Consider the following 21,685-nt stretch of genomic DNA (forward strand, 5'->3'; position numbering starts at 1 on the left):
CAACAACACAGAAAGTACAAAATTTGTAGCTGTCCTGTAGGCCAGTAAAATTCAGCAATGAAACTAAGCTTTTACAGAGCTATACTAACTTATACCTTTCACTCTTTAACCCTAATGAAGCAAAGAATAATAAAATGAAATCAACTGAATAGCTTTTTCATTAATTTCTGGCAGTTCATGGCAAATAGCTCAGCTCCTAAAATCTCATCTTGAATCTTTATATTCAATTATTCTTAAAGGTTTGGACATGGTACTGACCATCAAAAATTACTAAAACTTTACATTTAAGCACATTAATTTACACACCATTTCCATTTTAAATTAATGTACCTATACAATTAAGTATTACCTTTCTTTTTTTTTTTTTTTTCAACTTTACATACGATGTTCTTTCAGATGCATAAGCAGTTTACCTGAAGAAATTATATTTTATATAGAATTTATTGTAAAAATCACAAGTTTGCATGCAGGACATATAATCACTTTTTAAATCCAAGGCTTACAAGTGAGAAAAGCTTTGATTACCACTACGTATCTACCATATATGGGGTTTTCACTCAATATTTAGGAAAAATACTTTGAACAAAAAACATCTTTGGTTTGTATTTATTTACTGAGAGAATCATGCTTACAACTTTGCACTCAAAATTTTTGCAAAATTGCTAAGTATGCTTTGACAAACAAACTAAACATTCCTGTAGCTCTTCCTATATAAACCTATCTTATATAACAGTATTATCCACTCTCCTTTGTCTATTACCTTGTTCATTAGTAAGTGATTTGTCCCTGTAAGATAGGCGTCACTGAGTCTGCAGCCAGAAAGCATGCAAGTACCGTCAGCAGGAGCCTAACATTACTCTCCTTCACAATCTGAAATTCTATTCACGCCTGTGTCATGTCTGTAATCAGTTAGTACAGTATACTCCAAACGAAATAAAACAATTAAAATGAGGAAAAAAAAATCCCTAAATCCTTGCAAGGAAGATCTACTAAAAGACGATCTATTAGAAGAGGAGGAGAGGAAACCTTGTCAAAGAACTGTGTAATGGAGATCTTATCTCAAGAGTGGAAACGTAGAAAGGTTTGGCTTATTCAAACAACTTACGTGAAAGTTGAAAGGGGATAAAATTGTGTCAGTAAGTATTTTGTGATACAAGCATTGTGGAAGGACTATTTTCCAGTAGAGGTCAACTGTGATATACAAACAAATGGGTTTGGAATGGCCATCAATAGACTCAGGCTAAAAAAAATCACAAGAAGGCTCTTCACTACTACAGCACAGAAACATAATTCATTCTAACATGAATCATGATGAATTTATGAAAGCTGATAGTATGCGATGCCTGAGATAGAAGGGATAGCTACTTGTTGAGTTCAAACCCTGCTACTTTAATTCTTATAACATTAGAAACATTTTTAAAGCGTTGCTTCACCAAAGAAGTCATGAGAAGCAGCATTATAACATTCATTGCTTACTGTCTTGCTATTTTACAAATATGTTAAAATAACAGTGTAAAATAAATGCAAAGGATAGAAGTCACATTCAAACACAAACCTTAGTCTAACAGGATTTTCTAAAATTCACATTCTGCCAGCCAATACAATAAACTTTTCATAGATATAACAGGTAACGTTATCTTCTGCTGATTAACAGACATGATTACTTTTTGTTAATAAAAATTTTTAAGACTACACTGCTTCAGAATAATCGTGATTATGTTTGTTATTTTTCTAGAATACAGCATCACTTGATTTACCAAATCTTTGATATCAGAGAAGGGAAAAAAATGGTAAAGAAATGGTTATGATGTACAACCATAAAAACGAAGCATTACCTAAAAAGTATATTGACTAATGCAACCCATGCTATTTTTCTATATTTGGAAAGTAATACTAAGTCATCAGTGGATAGTTTATCATAGATGTAAACTAACTTTATTACAGGTATTAATATGTAAGATCTGTCTGGGTTTGGCATCATTAAAATATATTAGCACAAGCACACCACAGATAAAAACATACAGCCTTAGGGATCACCAGCTAAACTCCAGAAGGTTAGCCACTTTTACGTGGCATGGAATCTGAGCTAATAAGACTTGCAAACCAGGATGACTCTTGTAGCTCGGTCCTATCCTTTCAGATAAGGAAAGCAATCCTTTAGGACTGGTCTAGCTCCACAGTGCGTACTGTTGAATCATATGCAAGACGATTCCCACAGAACCAAAAGCGTATCAAACTCTCAAAGAGTTATGTGATTAGATGTAGTATAAAAACAAAGAGCCAGTTGAGATCTCGCACTGAATCTTGGCAAGGAAGCCCTCCTTCCTCTCTAGGAATCCAAACTATGAAGGTGAGCCTCAAATCAGTCACAACCTCCACATAAACCCCAGACTAAGTGTTCCTACAGCCATGCAGTTGTAATGTCTATGCCATTGTCCCAAATATCCACATTATCTGCATTTTCTCCCCCAGGTGCAGCCATCCATATAATGGAGAGCTGACTGTACCACAGTGAAGTAAATGCTTCTTTTCAACAATGCTACCACTATATTTGATGCTTCCAACTTGTTCCTTTCTGAAGTTACAGTTTATCACCTTCACAGATTCAGCAAAACAGCACATACTATATCAGTATCTCCTGGCAAAGGATAACAATATTGAATTCATTTCAGAAGAATATTAGTACAAATGGAAACCCATGCAAAACTCTGTAAGCACTTACAGCATGAAAAAAGTTTAAAAACACTAATATTTATCTGACTTGCTCCAGGCAGTTAATATCCGTAGGCAAAAAACTCTGAACAAAGGATATTTAGAGAAAAATATCTCAAATGAAACTTAAAAATGTAATACCTATTTCACCATCAAGATTTTTGCTTTAGAAGAAAACCAACGCTCATCATAAGTAAAAGAATATTTCATTTTATTATATACAGCTACATTTTCTTACTACTCAGAGATCTCCATCAAGATCAGCTCAGTAAACTAACAAAACAAAATAGAGATTTAACTCTTAACAAAATAATAACAACTCTTAACAAAAAATTCAAACTCTTAACAAAATCCATCTATACAAACTTTACAGTTCAGCTATATTTTAAATAAAATAAAATGGGTATTCTTAAAAAATAAAAGCAGAAATACTGCCCAAGGGCATGCAAAAACAGTGACAAGAACAGCATTGGTTGGGGGGCAGAGGAGGACATGTTAGGTGGCAGTCTTTTTTTTCAGGATTCAAATAGCTTCCTAAAAATGTTTAGCATTAGAGTACTGCATATATGTATGTACTTTCTAAATTCTATGTATCCTGTCAAGAGTATATTAAAGATCAGTATACTATTTGAAAGTAGTACTACAGCTTTTTTTTTTTTTTTGCCTTTTTTAAAAATATTCATGACTTTCTGATAAAATATATGGTATTTACACGTGTATATGTGTCTGTATTGTGTGTATTTTTTTTCCATTTTTGATACTTCTTCATATGGTACATCTAAGTCCAGCTATGTCTGGAATAGGAACAGACGTTTCGAAATTTGAAGTCATTGTGCTACTAAGATTTCAATTTTAGAAACTTGTTAGAATACATTTTCTCCCCTCACTATTTCTTCTCTCTGAAATGTAGGTTTCAAGGAAACAAAATTACAGGCTATAAAAGTATACTTAATTTGACTTATTAAAGGGTCTCAATAAATTTGCTAGTATTCTGCTGGTAAACAACAAGAACACTACCAGGCAAGGTTTAGCAGAAGATCATTAGTTAATTGATCTAGTTAGGCTAGGTAACACTAATTTTCTCTCAGGTTTCAGTATTTTCTTATACATCATCTCTCCGTAAAGAATTAGGCAAGAAACAAATTATATCAGAGCTCTCATAAGGGATTTACTCTGGAAGATGCCCCAAACAGATGTATCAGATACAAAAATGAAATTCAGAAGGAAGACGTCTGTATCTAAGATGACACGTTGGACAGTGCTATAAATTTTAAAGTCACTACTATTCTTCTTTCAGTAATGCCTTACTCCTTTCTTATTAACCCTTTAAATTGACCCTAAAATAGACAAGCCATATCACTGTCTCTAATGAAGAGACACCTAGCTGAATCAAAAAAAAAAAAAAAAAAGACCTACCTCTCCATGGTTGAAAAAGTAACACATCACAGTAACGAGACCTCCTAGACGGCTCCCACTGTGAAAAGAACATGAAAAATAAGTACAGTGGAATCTCGTAATAGACAATGCTGCTTCAAAATTGTGGCTACATACAGTTAAGTCAGATTCTGTGACCAGACTCTCACTGAAGTTTACAGGCAAAAAGATATTATTCAAGCATCAAGGGAAAGCAATCGAGGGTGTAAAATATGAACTAGCTAGTCAACTAGTGTTTGTTTCAGAACTCACCATTCCTCGTGTATCAGCTCTTTTCTGCAGAAGATTTCAAAATTCCAACAGGAACAACTAGCAAAATGGTTACTACACTCTGTCACAAACTTTGGTTTTGATCACTTCATCAACAATAGCAGTGTCCCCTAAAAGTTAAGGTCTTCATTTTGATGTACTTACAGCTTGGATTTGAGGAGTGCCGAGCTTTTGTTTGTTTGTTTGTTTTTTTAATGCCAGGCAATAGAAATGGGATATTTCCTCCCTAAGCTGTTGAGCAGGAGTTTGGGCATCTCTGCAAATTCTGGTCTGAACTAAGGACTATGATAGGGTGATCAAATCAGGCAAAGTCAAAAACATATTTAAACATGAGCTTATGTAACACAGTTAGTGTAAGATATAATTTAATTCTTATATGAAGTACTGTGACATTAGCACAAGGCTATTTTAGCCTTTGACTTAAGGATTCTAAACTGGATAGGTTTCTAAACTGATCAGGTTTACCTGTCAACTAATTAGCATCTTGGAGTCAACACTAAGAAGAAAAATAGCACTTACATTCTTCCCACCTCAAAACAGCACTAGATAATGCTCCCATTTTGTTTGACAATTTGTAGTTATCCATGTTCTGGGATATAAAGCAAAGAAATTTCTCTGCAAACAAATGCACTACTACTAAGTGATCACATTACCAAATCATTATTGTGTATTAGCACATGGCAATATAATTGCTGTTAGCAGCTGCTCTGTTTCTTAAAGCTGCCCTTGAACACTGGATCAGCACTTCCGCAGCATCTTGTTATCCCTGCTTCTTGACAGAAGGCTGGAACAGATACTGCTCCCGTTCCCTGTACTGCCCGTGCAACTGAACTAGGATCTCTTCCCTAGCCTCACTGCACAAAAAAGTACAATACCAACTCTTCACCATGCTGTATCATAACTGTGTGTACCACAAACTGCCTCATTAATCTGATGCACTTCTTGTCCATCCGAGACCATGCCTATATTGGAGGGTGCTCTTATGTCCACTCATTAAGGAAAGAAGGGGAAAAGAGCTCTTACACCACCCCTCCACACCTGAATCTACAAACTGGTGACATCGCAACCCCTAAGCTTCCCCACATACACCTTTCCAGACTAGCAATGTGAGAATGGAGATTGTCTGAAGAGAGCTGCATAGTCCTAAACTACATAAAAAGCTGCAAAGCTATAATGACATCCAGTATCAAGTCTCAGCTACTGTACTCCTCTCATGCGGCATGCTCCCACGCAGACCTCCAGACTGCTGAGTCTTGCCCTAGCATTCTGCTTCCTATGCTCCTCACTCACCCATCTAGGAGAAATGTACCCTTCATCTATCCCTGCTGGTCCTGGCACTGCATCCTCCTCACCACCCTTACCAACACCTATTTTTTCTTAACTCTTCCTCTTCCTGCTGTTTTTGATAGGTCTCTATTTCACATCTAGTTCTAAGCTCTGCCTAAGCTCTTCAGAAAGACGCTGCCCCTTTCACTGTAGGCTTTGAATAGTTAATGGTCAGAAAAACAGGAGAAGGGGAATGGAAAAGTAATAGCCTTTCTTCAGGTCTCTCTCCCTTACAGAGCATTCTCGTCTTTAACCAAGCAATATTCTGCTACCTAACCTTTTTTTCAAAAGCTTTATCATGGTTAACAAGAATGTGCCCTTACTCCTCTATAGTGATCTTCCAGGCTTTAGGCTTTTTATACTTGATAAATTGTAACTTTTTATAATTGTTGATGTTAAGTACTCTGAAAATAAACCACCAGTTCTCAGAGATGGTAACCTCAAACATTCCAACTAACAAATTAAGTACAATAAACTTCTGACCTATTATAGCCAATAGTTGAGTATTAATATCACTGATTTTTGCTGCCTACAAGACACACAAAATTCAAATTCATAAATAAATTCCTTACAAGGCCATTGTTTTATATTTCCTGTTTACAATGCATACTTGAAATAGGTATGCATTTTAGAGAAACCCAAACCCTGTCGATAACACCTATTCCCAGATTTGCACGTTAGTGAATGTTTTGCAATATGCACCTTTTACTTGAACGAACTCTCGCTGATTTTAGATTTGCCCAATGGAAGAAGAGAAGAGCCTAATTCACTGTTTCTCAGCTCTATGCCAAAATAACACCACTGAAATCAAATTCAATGCTTACATGAGAATCACAGTACAATGCAACTGTGTATTCACTGTTTACTATCAAGTTTCGTGCTGCATCCCATATGATGTGACCTAAAGTGAATATTATTCATAGTATTCGAAAGAAAAACTGTGGTATACATAACAGTAATATTTGAAAGGAAGGAAAGGAAGCAATGAAAAATACACAATGAAAAACACATCTTAAAAGTCTAGTCTTACTCCATTAAAATCAATATAACTTTCTACTAATCCATTCCACTGGCATTAATCCAGTCCACTAATTGCTAGTTTTGTTCAGCAATATTGTTATTCCTGATTTGACTATCGGTTTGCAAAAAAAAAGTATTAACATTTTCAGTGATAGTCATTACATTGGTGCACTAATAGAAGTTTGTTAGGATCTGGAGAGGCTTAGCTTAAAGTTACTGGCTTCTAAAAAGGTAAAAAAGTACATTTTAACCTTTTATGTGAGAGGGCATAAGCCTTCTGCTAATGAAGTAATAAAAGTAATTAGCCTTTTAATACTTTAATGTGTTAGTCTGAAATGCCCACAGACAATAAAATTTTATGTGTCAATTGCCTTTGTAATCCCCCTAAGTGAAGTCAGGCTGCACCAACACCAAATACTTTTGAGATGTTCAGAAAGTGAAAGTGATAAATCATGCACTAGTCAATCCTAATGCTGCTATAATACTAGCATATAGTATAAAGAAGCAAAATAAAGCACTTTATGGTATATCATTTGGGGTATGTGCCCATATGCAGCTCACAAATGAATGACAAATTGAATTGAGCGAGGGCATTGGACTAGATAAACTCCAGAGGTCCTTTCCAACCTCAACCATTCTGTGATTCTGAATGTCTTGGCTTAGAAAAGAGGAATAAAAGACATGTCTAAGTATTTAGTCTTGGAAAAGCTGTTTTCCCCAAAACAACATCTGAAATTTGTAAATCAGTTTTTTCATACCAATCCCCAACAGGTTAAAAGAACAATGAGAGAAACTTGGAGAATATTTGTTGTTAGATGAAGACTTTTTGTTGTTGTTATCTGAGTGTTGTATTAAAAACACCTTTTTTAATTTCAAAAGAGATACCATGTAAAATTCTGTACACAACGTTAATAACGGAAGAGGATTAAAGGACAAACCTAAAACAAGAGTAAGGCCAGCTAAACTTTTACTTCATCCAAACAGTTAAACTGATATCATGGCATTTGCAAAATCCTCATCTACAGGCATTCGAGGAAAAAAAAAAAACTAACTAAAAAAAAAAATCCACTGCTGGAGCAGAAGAGTGTTAACCTGATGTTTTATGATACATTTTAGTATAGAAGCACTCAGCCTAAAATAATACAGGAAGAGTGCGCATCACACATAATATGTAAGATTTAATTTGTGGAGCATGACGACATAGAGGTACAACAGCACTGCCCTCTCACATCGCACCATAGCATTAGGATGTCTGTGTCTTAGTAGAAAAATGTTTACCACTCCATTATTTAGGAGCTGATCAAAAGAAACAACATCCTTCAGCTATGATGTTCATTTAATAAGCAAATTACTATTCTAAAGTCAAGGGAATGAAAGCCAGTATGGTTATTATAAATACATTTTTTACAGTTAACGTAATTTGATTTAGAAAGAGAGAGAGAGAGAGAGAGAGAGAGAGAGAGAGAGAGAGAGAGAGAAAGCGAGAGAGCGCGATGACAGTACTAACTGCTGACGCACTACACAATATGTTTTTCAGTTACTAGGTCGCTGCTGCATTTTTGTATTCAAGAACTGTAAGTATTTTTGCCTTAGGGCTTTAGTATTGCTAACAAATGGTCTATATCTTGGTTTTGTTTTAAAAATTCTAGTTTAAGGTGGCAAAAAAGTAAATGGGAAGGTCACGCACATAAACTGATGAAGAGTCTGCTGTTAAAAGGTAAACACTCACCTGGAAAAATAATGATGTTCTATAAATACGGAACTCGGAGGTTTTAATATGGGATTTAACACATTCCCCAAAATGTTAAGTTGTTTAAGAGAAAAACAGTTTAAAAAAAAAAGGGGGGGGGGGGGGAGAAAAAAAAAAGAAAAGCTTTTAGAGGTAGTCCTGAGTTCCCTTAAGTCCTTTAAGAGTTTGATGATAAACTACAGGTAACAGAGCATGTTTCCAGAAGTCTTAAGAACTTTAAAAAATCCCAAAACTTGCATCTAAAAATAAACTATTGTTTCCTTTGTACTCTGTTCTCCAGGCATTTATCTAACTTCTCTACTTTTGTGAATTTCAGATCACTAAAAAGATGCTGTTTATTAGCAGTGTATGACTTTACATATTAGGATTACTTTTTTAAATCTGTCACAGCTGAGACATAATTCTTATCATCCTAACCAGTTAATTGCAAGTAATCTAAATTTTCCTGAGCGTTTCAATGCACAGTTAGTTAGAAAATGAAACCATGGGCCAGACCTAGGGAAGTAAATAGCTTACTAGTTTTGAAGTTGTTATTGTTGATTTGAGTAATTGTTCCATATCAATGTGCATGAAAGGTAAAATTGTAAATTAGAAGATAAATTTGGCACAAAATATCATTTTTGCTACTAAACAAAAATATCAGCCAGACCCTCAGATCCTTCACCCATCACTAATACACAGGTCAAACAGAATCAGTGATTTCTAGGTACAATATCTGAGGATTAAAGATACCAACTGAGTGTTAGAACAATCTCCAGGAAACGTGCATTCTTGCACATAACGCAGAGCCCTTCATTCCACAAATCCTAAAAGCATCAACACTGAAACCCAGAATGATTAGAAGAACGTTCTTAAGTCTTAGAGCAAACTAAAAATTTGCACATGTACACACACACACTAACAAAATATTAAAGCATTATGCTAAAGGTTAACATTCTGATGAAACCTTAAAGACTAGCACACCAGGTCTTAATTGTATTACGAATGCTTTAGAGATATCAGCCTCTTTAAGGGATCATTTTACCACATGAGAAAAGATCAGAAAATCTGTAGGCAAAAATAGGGAAAGGCACCTTGTCAGTATCTTTTCCCAGAAGAGGAAAATACACATAGCATATTTCAGCGAGGGGCATATGTAACATTGAGCTAGAATCATTATTTGCTAACAGCACAATGCTAGCATGTAAGAGATACAGTAGTTAAGTCATTCTATGCCAATATAAAATATAAATGGTAACACTTCCTGTTGCAACTCTCATACCATATTACAACTAGTGAAGTATATGCACAACTACGTTTTACAAATTTTTCTAAAAAGCCCTTCAGCTGGAAGCTAAATCTCCCATATTTATTAAATCTTATTTTAGACTATTCTGTATTAAAGAACTGTAGCTGACCTAAACAGTTATACTTTATCTGGTAGCATCCGCTCTGGAATAATAAAGGAACAAATATTTTGACTCCTCAGGTACAATAAACTGATGCCTGAAGAAATTCTATCTAGGGAACGGTTATAATATATTATTATTGATTAATAAGCAAGAAACAAAGTACTGTCTAGAAGAGATAAGGGAAATCCAATGTTAGTTCCTTGGGCTACAGTATTTCACAATCACCTTAAATAGTCTTCCTCTCACTCCCTTGACTATAGGAATAGAGGGACTGAGAAAAAAAAATTAAAAAACCCTTAGACTTGCATAAAGGAGTTATCATCCAAACGCCATTCCCTTGTGCATAAAAAAGTATGAGTTCTCACCAGATTGTTTCAATTATCTTTCTATATATTTCAATTATTAGAATGCTCCAGAGCTTGAGATTATTTTGCCTCTCACAAGAAGATTCCCAAGTGCCTTGCATAAACAAAAGTTATAGTTTAACATTACAGCTAAGCCAATTCAGCATCAGCTACTGTTGAAAGGGATGGTTCTATTCCCCTTCTTTCCTTGGCATACGCTTCCATGTCTGGTCATCTTCGAACCTTTGAAACTGGTTAAAGAAGCTAAAGAGCAAAAAATTAATCCTACAACAGCAACTAATTTTCCACTAGCTTAACTCCCTGGCCAAGCTCACTATGTACAGTGAGCAGAGAGGTGGAAACACATGCTAGCTTGGAAAACTAAGGCAACAAAGTAGTCTTCCACAATCCTTTCACCTTCCATCACTAGTCAAAGTTGTGAGGAGACTAAAACTAAGTAAAGGCTGAAACAGAAGTAAAGTATACACTCTATGAATACATATGGTGAGAAAAAGCAGAGGAAAAACAATCATGTATGCTAAGATGATTGCTGCCAAAAAATTCAGGGATGAAATGTTAGATGCAATACTAGAGGATGGCCTCCCATGATCCAATGAGTCAGGCTATGAAAAAGCCCTTCAAAAGGCATAACAGAAACAAAATAGCTTTAGGAAGGAGACTTGCAACAATTCATGAGATCACCCATTTCAATATATTAGAATTGCATTGTTCCAGAATGGTGTATCTGGTTCTTTTATTTTTCACATCCCATGAAAAAGCCTAATTATCCTGGCGTTCCTTGACTAAGAGGAACCTTGGAACTACCCTAACAACTAAGTAGTCATCTATATCTGGTATCCAATTATGACTTTCTTCAGAATAAATATATAAAATCTCAAAACTACTTGCAGGAAACTCTGTAGTCAGTCATTTTTCATAACCCCAGATGGCTAGTGACTTACACCTTGCAAGAACTGCATTTATATTCTAATCATCCTGACTACCTACATTGCAGATCATTTGCAAGTAAAATTAAATCATTCTCTTGAATGATATTTATAAATATCATAAATATCACTTGATATTTATTTACTAGACTAATACTTATATTCAACATGGCCCAACTCACAGTACTGAGAAGTTAAGATAATACTGACTTTTCAATGACATTAGTATGTAATGTTGATTTCTATACATCTCCCTTAAGAGAAACATGACAAGTTAATGATACTAATATTCAAAGTTTATTTACTTCCTCAAAGCATGAGGCATTCATTTCCTGTATTAAGAAACACAGACATACATTCTTTACCCCTAAATGCCTCATAGTTCTAATAGGCAACTTCCCCTTTTCACTGCCACATTCAGTTCCTGCCCTGCCCTATTCCTTACTTGAACTTTAAGCACTCCTTAAAATTAGCACATGCTTTGGAGACAACAGAACACAAGAGTGAAGCCAGAGAATGAGGTGGTGGGGAGGGGAAAAAATCACTCTTCTTAGAGGAAAATGTAGCACATTTTTTCACTTTTGCACAACTAGCATAAGAAAATAAAATTATAAAAGTGTTTCCACTTCTGTTTTTCTGTTGAATGTGAAGTTTATTTTCATATGAAAGTGAATTAGGGTTCCTGAAATTTATCAGATACTGAAAACAGAAATTCACAGAAAAAGAGAAGCGTATACAAATGCCTGCAAAAAAACTGCATTATTTTAAAATATTTTTCCTTCTCAGTTAAGTTAAAAACAAAAGAAATGCAATATGAGTTCAGGCAAAGCACCATGAAAACGCTAATCTTGGAAACTTTATTTACAAATGTGTTGCACAAAAAATTTGAAGAGCATAATCATATCAAAAGCTGTTTAAAACCTGGATAGCACCTAACTTTATGCAAAACCCAGTGGTGTCAGTAGGATACTCACTTCACTGGAATCTTCCACAACTTTTCATAGCATCATCATTAATTTTAATCAACAAGCTTCTCTGTCCCAGTAATATTTAGGGACAATGTATGTTGTAATAAAAAACACTAGTACTGTACAAACAAACAAATCACATCCCATCAAAACATTTTATTATTCACTTTTTAAAATTTTACTACAGAAACGGACAACTATACCAATTAAATAGCTCAATCACAACTGTCTTACCTCAGGTATGTGCCATATATGAAGAACAGTGACATCATTAATCCATTCAAAAGAAAAATCACAGCAACATAAAAGGAAGCAGGGTCCCCCAGCCCTAACAAACAAACAGTTAACACATATTGCCAAAATATATGAAAGATTATAATTTTATAAACCACAACCAAGTCAGTATAATATGGCACATAGCATACTTCTTTAATATATCTACAGAAATAGAAACACAAACAAGGTAAATGGCACCAAAATTATAGGAAGAATTAAGTTAGAGGACTACATCCCTAAAAAGGGGGGTGGGGAGAGGAGATAGCATTTGAGCAGTCAGTATAAACCAAGAAAAAAGCATTAACTTTAAAAGACTGCAATGTATCTAAGGGATAAGCATGACTATAAGAACATTCTTCAAAGATCACATTTTGACTTCATAGGGTTTTTTTTTTTTTTTTAAAGGGCTCATACTCCCTATACTCTCACTTTCTACCTTCTTGAAGGAATAAAGTCATCTTTAGACATACCACTGTACCACAAGCGCCCTTCACTTTGTTTCATTAGGAGTCAAGAGTTCTTCCAATAATGCAAGTCTTTATTTATTCACAAACACTTCTATGTTCACATGCCTACTATTCTCTTTCCCATTGTTTTTTAACCCTCCTGGCTCTAATCACTACAGCTGTACGGCATAAAAAGCCACATTCACTACAGAGGATCTAGCAAAACCTCACAGTTTAGTTTGCAGAAATGATTATTCATTATTGCTGAAAATACAAGACAGTTCTCTAAAGTAAGATGAGAATATGCCCACCAACTACGGAAGTCTTGATTAAGTTCTTCTACTCCCCAATCCTCCACCCCAAATCAGGGAAGACAAGTTACAATTTATTCACTGTTATGGCTTCTGACAAAATTAGAGAAAGCGAATGGTTCAAGCCCTGAAGAAAGTTCTTATAGCCTTTACGCAATGGAAAAATATTAAAGTCACTATTTGAAGACATTTTAAGTGATAAAATGAAATAGCTTCACAAACTACGTTATATCATTTAGCTATAACTGACTGTAAAACAATGCATTGGTGTTTCTGGGCAAGGTGTTTTTATCAAATAAAACGTACATGACATGTAAGTCAGTGTCAATACATTTAAGTATGGAAAAAAAGGCAAAGATGTGGCAGCATCCAAGCCTTGACACTAGTATCATGATATAAGGTTGAAACTCTTATGCTGGATATTAGGAGGATTATCCCAGTAGAATCACTACAAAAGATACCCTTCAAAAGGAGCCTTGTGTTTTCCTTTCTTCCCCCCCACCCCAAGTTCTGGTTTAGGGAGGAAATACAGAGGGTAAGAATTTAAAACGAAGGATTTTGAAATGTATAGGGGATTCTACAGAATCTACAAAAATTTAATATATCTCCAGTGACCTTCAATTATAGTTAATGACACATTGCTCTTTACAGTAGCCCAAGATTATGTAGGCTCAGGCTTCATCTGTGAAGATCAGAAGTGCAGTACAGGAGTTCAAGCTAGAGAGGAGAAGCTATCTAATACACAAAGCCCACATTTTCACTCCAGTGTTCTTAGAAGTATCTTCTTCTGTGCTTCTCACCTATGTTGTTAATCTGCCAGAAACACAGGCTTAGCAAAACGAAAGCAAGTAGTGATAAAGACATAGGAATATTTATTCCTTCTGAAATACGTAAAGCCACGGTTACAAGCTTCCAGGAAGAAACTAGACCAAAACACAACTCACCCTCACAACTTTCAACAGGACTAAGACCTGTCCCTCTGTTTACTGTCCAACATGTCTTTGTTGGAATACCCAGGAAATCCATAACGGTAGTATATATGCGGTACCAGCTGGCAAGGACCACCTATGTGGAAAACAGGATTTGAAGTTTCTAAAAATGAACTTTGAGATTAGGTAACATTTTATGACAATTGGCCCTCATTTAAGATTCTTTTTCAAGCTTAGAATTTATCTAAACAATTAAGCAATGTTGAACTCAGTTCACTAAAGGCACCCAATACAGACCAACTACTGAGTAGGAAAGTAAAATTATGCCTGCTTTAGAATGGGAACCATTTCAAACATCAGACTGAAGTACTTGAAAAACTGGTATATTTCAACATTCCCACTGGAATTCCCAAAGGTTCCCCACTGAACCATTTTGTGCATCTGTGATCTTAAAATTCTAGATTTTGCTGGCAGGGGACAGATAGCCTAATTTTAGATTAATTAAAACTAATTAAAAAAATTATTGACCTGGTAAGAATTTTAATGGATCAATCTTTAGGATTTTAACTCAGATCAACTTTAATAGGTTAAATTTAAGCACATGTTAGAAAGGGCTTGCAGATGTAACATAAGACTGCTCTTCCATTTTCCATTCAAAGGTATTATCATAATAACAAAAAAAAATAAATCTCAACACTTGACACAGAAAACACCAGTATTTTACATACAGAAAAACTAAGATTCACTTCATGGCAAAGGCACTGGTTAGTATTATCAAGCTATTCCATCAGGACATAGAAGATTCTATAGACCTCATAAATGGCTAAGGTGGCCATCTTAGTTAAGCTGTTTTGAAAGTTATATCCCAGGGGTTCCCAGTCTGATAACATGTTGCACCACTGCAGCAACAGCTGTCCCAGCCCTGTGTCAAAGAAAATACTTGTACAGGAAGGATGATTCCCTCTCTTTTTTCCCTCGTATGATTAAAAAAAGTATTTATGTCACTTTTATCTTCAAGAAGGGCAAGAAGGAGATCCAGGGAACTACAGGCCTGTTACCTTGATCTCCAAGAACGTGATGGAGTAAATGCTCCTGGAAACCATTTCCAAACACACTAAGGACAAAAAAGGTGACTAGGAGTAGTCAGCACAGATTTACAAAGGGGAAAATTATGCTTCACCAATATGATAGCCTTCTGTGCTAACTGGCTTGGTGGACAAAGGGACAGTAGGAGATGTTTTTTATCTTGACTTTTAGCAAGGCTTTCAATCCGTGTCCTATAACAGCCTCATAGATAAACTGATGACGTATAAAGTAGGTAAGTAGGCAGTGAGGTGGAATGCAAAGGGGCTGAACTGGCTTGGAAGCTTGTGATCAGCGGCACAAAGTCCAGCTGGAGGCTAGTCACTAGCAGAGGGCCAACAGGACTCTCACAAAGAGAAATGCAAAGTCCAGCACCTGGGGAGGAATAACTCCAGGCGCCAGTACAGACTGGGGGCCAACTAGGTAGAAAGTAGTTTTGCAGAAAAGGACCTAAGCATTCTGGTGGACAAGTTGAACATGCACCAGAAATATGCACTTCCTGCAAAGAAGAGCAAGAGCATCCTGGGCTGCGTTAGGAAGACTGTCACCAGCAGGCTGGGAGAGGTGATCCTTCCCTCTGTTAAGGATCCGCCCTTCCCTTCCAACCTCAGCTGTTCTGTGATTCTATGGTTTATTACTTCTTCAAACTAGGGCTCCATCCCTCTTAACTCTCTTCACCTACAGGTAAAAGCCAAACATTCTTTTCTCAAAAAAAAAAAAAACCACTATATCTTTCTTCCTATACCCAGACTCTGTGCCTCAGTACCGTGTCTTAAAAAGTACACTGCCTTGAACTCCTGAAAGTTTCCTGAACATTTGTGCCAGGCATTTTTAACTATGCATGCATGCATATAGGAACCAAGTGCTTGATGCTTCTTCAGGTAAGCGAGAACAGCACTGTGGAACCAATTCCAGATTCCTCCTCTAATCAGCTGAGTGTGGTTTGCATGCTACCAATAGAACGCATACGGCAGCTTGGAGACATCTGTCTAAGTATCCGCATGACCAGCCCTGAAACTGACATTGCCCTAAACACATAAAGCATTCTGGCTGAAACAATGTAGCAGAAAAAGATTTTACTTCATTTATCAACTTAACCTTTTTATGCCAGAAGTGCTAACATCTACTGCAGATGTTATCACACAGGAATACGCTCTGAAAAAAGCTACCTGAGTATGTACTCCATACAAGGCAAAGACATATTTTTTGCCAAAAGCTACTTTACTTGAACAGTTAACATGAGAATAAAAATGAAAGCAAATTAGTAGTACAAAATTGCTACGCCAATTAGAAGACAACAGCTTTTTTGAAATTTCTACTGTCCTGTGTTGGATAAGAAGTAGCAAGTACAAAACACAGAAAAGAATAGACTATTTTGCAGATCCAGGAGATCCTCTATAGGCCAGTCCTTTGTTCTGAAAGAATATGTAAAAAAGTCAATACCTTTTAGTGGTTGCCTTTGAGTAAGCACTGAAGACCTACGGGTGTTTGCAACATTCTTCAGTCCAGCTCAAATTTTTACCATGATGGCCACATACAGATATATCAACTGTTTTGTAAAGGCAAACAGCCAAATAGGAAACTGCTTCTCAGCATGAAATTAACATATTCTCTCTCTGTTATTTTACATCAAAGACCACAGACCAAAACAGTAACACAACTAATGAAACAAAGTGACTATGCAGCAAATTACCTAGAAAAAAATCAATACTTTATCAGCACTATAATATTGTATAAGAACTGGTTTGTTCCTTTTGAAAATTTTTTCCTGCTATATATTTTTAATTTACACAGAACATATAGCCCATGAGTGCTATGGATTGCTTTCCTCCTCCCCCCCCCCCCCCCCCCCCCCCATTTTTTGAGGTTTCAAGCTAGCATCAACTGTCCACCTAGGTGAATTGTTCTATTTTCCTTAATAGGTTCTGCATCCTGTTTAGTATCTGAATTTCAAGGCTATTTTTGATGTAATTAATTTTGAACTCCATTAAACAAACAAAAATTTTTATTCAAATTCGGTCTTAATGCTAGTATTGAGCTTGAGAGCTCCTAAAATATTAAATAGGAAATGAAAAACTTTCATAAAAAACATGACTAAATACTGGGTATCAGAAGGAAATACTTCATTGACAACAAAGCAAAGAAATCCACAAGCATCTTCCCTACACAGAGTGCTATTATAATTACAATAAAACAAAAGTATAAAAATTTTGAGAACATATTTCAGATGTCATGTTGTACCAACTGACAAATTCTATAGATGCAGTTATGTGAAAACAACGGCACTCAAGAAATACCTTTTAAAAACTATTTACAAGATGACTAGACATCAAGCAGCAAATGGATGAAAGGAGTAAAGGAGAATATTTGTCTGCTTTGTGGGCCCACACAGGCACAGATACAATGAATATAATAATACTGAATAAATGATATTATATATTCAAATATTATCACGAAGTTCTGTGGGACAGTAAGATGCTAGAGAACTCTGAAGAGACAAGCCTACACTTTCTGCACAGAAATCTAGTTAATATTCTTATAGAATGCAACCATCATATGGTTGCTCTTGTTTTCATGATAACAATTTCTTCTGGAATATACCAAGTAAATGATCTCTCATGGATGATCACTCATGGATTTTAGGGCCAGTGAACTGTGATGTTCATTAGCTCACTGTCCTACACAAAATGCAAGCCAGAATAATCTATCACTATCTGCACCGTTACAGACACTATTCACATGTAATATGCCCCATACTATTGATACTTCCTGTGTCACATTTCCTGAAGTGCACAATGTAAGCAACTTACCTGCTTTCAGTAAAAAAAAAAAAAAAAAAAAAAGAAAAAAAACAGGTAGAGAAATACAGAAGTAGACTGCAACTTTAGGGCATGAATTATTAAGATATAGAGAGCATTCATGTTTGATTGGACATATCTGAAGACTAACTAAGGTAAATATCGATAGCAGTTGATCAGTGTGAAGTAAGAGTCACACTTTCCAGAATATCATTTCTTACAAACTTATAATCAAATTTAAAGAAACCAAAGACTTCTCAGAAGGTATATTTTTCAAAATATGGCTTACCTCTGGGTAAAGATTGAACCTCTGTAAAGTGTTAATCACTAAAGGATATTCAGTTAGTCTGTCATTCATAATTGCCCATACTCCATTCCAAAATGATGGTGCCTCAATAATGGTCTTGAAGTAGGAATAATAAAGACCCTACAGGAGTGCAGAATTATTATTTAGGATTAAAGAGGTCACTTCTGCTTCACAAACTGCCATACACAGGTTTCATTTTTAAATGCAATTTTGTATTATAACAAAATAGGACAAAATTATTCCAGATCACTACGCAGTTTTCCATATATCCTCTATCAGTACTATTGAAACAAGCAAGGAGGGCTTCCTTCTACCTTGCCTCATAAGTGCATCTCAAAATCTCTCGTATTGGTAGGTAATGTGCACTAGCACAGTATTTCACAATTCTCAAAATAAATAAAAGCTGCAAAAAGATGTATGCATATGCAAAATTTATTAATGAAAAAGTGATTTTAAAAAAAAACACTGCATAACATGGCTGTAATTGAAAATATGTTACAGAGTATTTGCAGTTTTGTACTTAAGTCCTCTAGAATCATATTTTTCAAATAATTTGCTTAAAATACACTTTAAGAGATACATTACATCAACTATAAAACACACAGATGCTCTATATGTAGAAGTGTAATGAACATTAGTTGTAACATATCAATATATTTACTTATATATAAGGTATAATGAAATTTTGGAAGGTCCACGATCACAAGATTATGGACAGAAGTTTTCCAATCACTGAATTTTTGTTAAAAGATAATCTAACCATTTCGGTGCGAAAAGCCATTTCTCTTTCTAGTGTTGACAGATGAGAAAAATGACGGTCATTTTCAAAAAGAGTTGTTATATGACACCTGTTAAAGAAAAAAAAAGTCTAATAATTAAAAATGAATAAAAAATTTTAGAACCTGTATTAAGTCATTCATATCAAGACATAGCCTTCAAACGTTTCACTGCAGACCTGAAGTCTATTTGAAAACTGATATTTTAATTTACTAAAATATTAAAAGAACATTCTCCTCTCTTCAGACTATTTTAATTGGAAAAAAAAAAAAACATGAAATCATAGAGCATCTATTGCATCCTATTACATAATTAGCTACAAAACATTTTAATGCATTTTAACTTAAGTGCAGCAACTTAATGATCAAAAGTTTAATGCTACTAAAGCTAACAAGCCTATACAGTAGGAAAGAAAATTCAAATGCCTAACAAATGAACAGGACAGATTAAAAACTGGTGGAAATATTACAGTGTGTATGTAAATACTGCATGTTTTTCTCCATAAAAGTCTTTCCTGACTTGTATTATAATGCAGTTATCTGCAACCATAAATATATGTGCTTACCATCAATATTTACATAAAGATGCAGCTATGAAAAAAAAAGTCAGAAAAAATACAGGTTTTGCCTCCATAATTATTTGCAAGTTCTGAACTTTATCTCTAAAAAGCATAGAAAAAGAAAGAAACAGAGCAGTGCACATGCCTTTGCTTTCGGGTAGGAATTTGGGAGAAAGAGTCTACAACAATTGCTAGCTCTTCTTCAAAAAAAGAAAACAAAGTAGCAGGAGCTGTTACTTTTTTATCTCTGCAAGGGCAGCTGGGGCAAAATCACTACAGAAGCCATTCTATTCCATGTCTTTACTACAAAAAGAGAGGGTGAGGATTGGGAAGGAACCTGAAACACAAGGATTATGCTGACAAAAAGCAGCTGAAAGGACACTCTTCTGCACACAAAATATTCCAAAATATGCCAGTCTTCTCTGACGAGACAGAAGGGAACATGATGCTAAACGAAGGAATTAAAGCAGAATGTAAATAATCAGAACGTAGGAGAAAGCTGAAAGGATTTACTTCAACCCTCAAAACCAGTTCAAATTAAAAAGGTCTGCTAGTAGAAATGCATCTGAACTCAGAGAGCTAGGTAATGTTTTCCACCTGGAAAGGAAGCTTCACTCTTGGCTGAACAGGCTTAGGAAACCTTTTAAGTCAGCTTCACAACAACAGAATTATTCATCTTGGAGATGACAATTCAGTTTTGAGAGGAAAGATCTGGAGATAAATAATCCCCATAGCTTGTCTAGGTAAAAGTCAAAATGATATTTTTATTATTTTAAAATATCATATTACTCTCAAGCAATATATATAATCTTACCAATGTAGGACTCCTGCAAAAGCAGCTGTAAAGAAAACAAAAAGTGCCAAGTTACTTAAGTCTTTAAACCATAGAACATGAAATCATGCTTTTTAAAGTAATTACAGTACTACTTCAGAGACTGGGCTTAGTGCACAGAAGGTGCTCAGTCTCCAAAGGAGCAAAGGCATACGAACACCTGAGTTAACTTTTTTGGTCAACTCTCAGAATATCTGAAGTTATGCTGATAGCTTTAAGTAATAGGTAATGATCTCATATGTACCTTGCATCACTCAAATAGATCCATTACAATCTAACTAATCTGTTTCAGGTATCAAGAAACAAGATTGAGTTGTAGGCAACTGTAAGTTATGCACAGCGTATTTTTAGGACGCCAGCACAAATCTAATTGAGACTATTATCTAGTTCCTAAAAATGGTGCAATCACTACATAATAACACACCGTTTGTCCATTCTGAGACCTTTTGTACTGTTGTCACTGACCGCTGCGGTAGAGAGTAAGTGAGGTAATTTGAAGAGGGAACAGAAATGACAGATAAAGTTGTGAGTAAACAGTCTAGCTCTCTGACTTCTTGAGCATGTCAAGATCCACAGAGAGCAGGAGCCACTTCATTTTGCTCGGGCAACGTTCACATGGTATCCAGGGCTCACGCTACGGATGTAAACCTAGCAAGAGCGAGGGATTGAGGGTACGCATTAAAGATAGAAGGAACATGGTGCTCCTCCCAGACTACAGGAGTCTTGTCTGCTCTCTAGGCACACAGTGGTTCTGTGCCCTAGGAAAGTCAGGTAGACTGGTCGCCTTCAATTCAAGAAAATCTAGGGGGTTAGTGACAGGCCATCTTAGTCGCACAGGCTCTATGGAGTGGAAAGAAAGCTGAGAGGACGACAACCCTTTCTGCTCATGCCCACCTAGAGCCAGAAAGGTGCTGAGCACCATGTCCCTCTCCATGGTGCTGATCTTCACAAGCCTTCAACAGCACACAAGCCTGAGGGCATGGCACCTACATCTGTACAGCACTGGAGGGGTCAGGTTGGGTGCATACCCATTTATTATAAGTAAAACATTTGTATACTGATGCAGGAGATAGTCAAAGGGTTAGTGAATGTGCATATGTTCATAACATGCTTGCGTTATATGTGCAGGGTGGTCTCCTTCTGGCAAGCAGCAAGAACAATAGAAAAAAAACTTTTGCAAGAAGACCAGATTTATGTGGGAAGAA

General features: G+C 35.7%; 1 protein-coding gene across 1 annotated transcript in view; it reads right to left on the reverse strand.

Annotated features, from left to right (window-relative positions):
- DPY19L1 (dpy-19 like C-mannosyltransferase 1) overlaps positions 1 to 21,685 on the reverse strand; it is a 51,737-nt gene that overhangs the window by 25,247 nt on the left and 4,805 nt on the right. The window contains exons 3-8 of the mRNA XM_068935876.1: positions 20,463 to 20,487; positions 19,073 to 19,160; positions 18,295 to 18,432; positions 14,140 to 14,260; positions 12,397 to 12,490; positions 4,129 to 4,186 (exon numbers count right to left, since the gene is read on the reverse strand). Coding sequence (XP_068791977.1) covers positions 4,129 to 4,186; positions 12,397 to 12,490; positions 14,140 to 14,260; positions 18,295 to 18,432; positions 19,073 to 19,160; positions 20,463 to 20,487 — 524 coding nt within the window. The remainder of the gene's footprint in view (positions 1 to 4,128; positions 4,187 to 12,396; positions 12,491 to 14,139; positions 14,261 to 18,294; positions 18,433 to 19,072; positions 19,161 to 20,462; positions 20,488 to 21,685) is intronic.

The sequence above is a fragment of the Struthio camelus genome, chromosome 2 (assembly GCF_040807025.1).
Source record: "Struthio camelus isolate bStrCam1 chromosome 2, bStrCam1.hap1, whole genome shotgun sequence".
Taxonomy (NCBI): domain Eukaryota; kingdom Metazoa; phylum Chordata; class Aves; order Struthioniformes; family Struthionidae; genus Struthio; species Struthio camelus.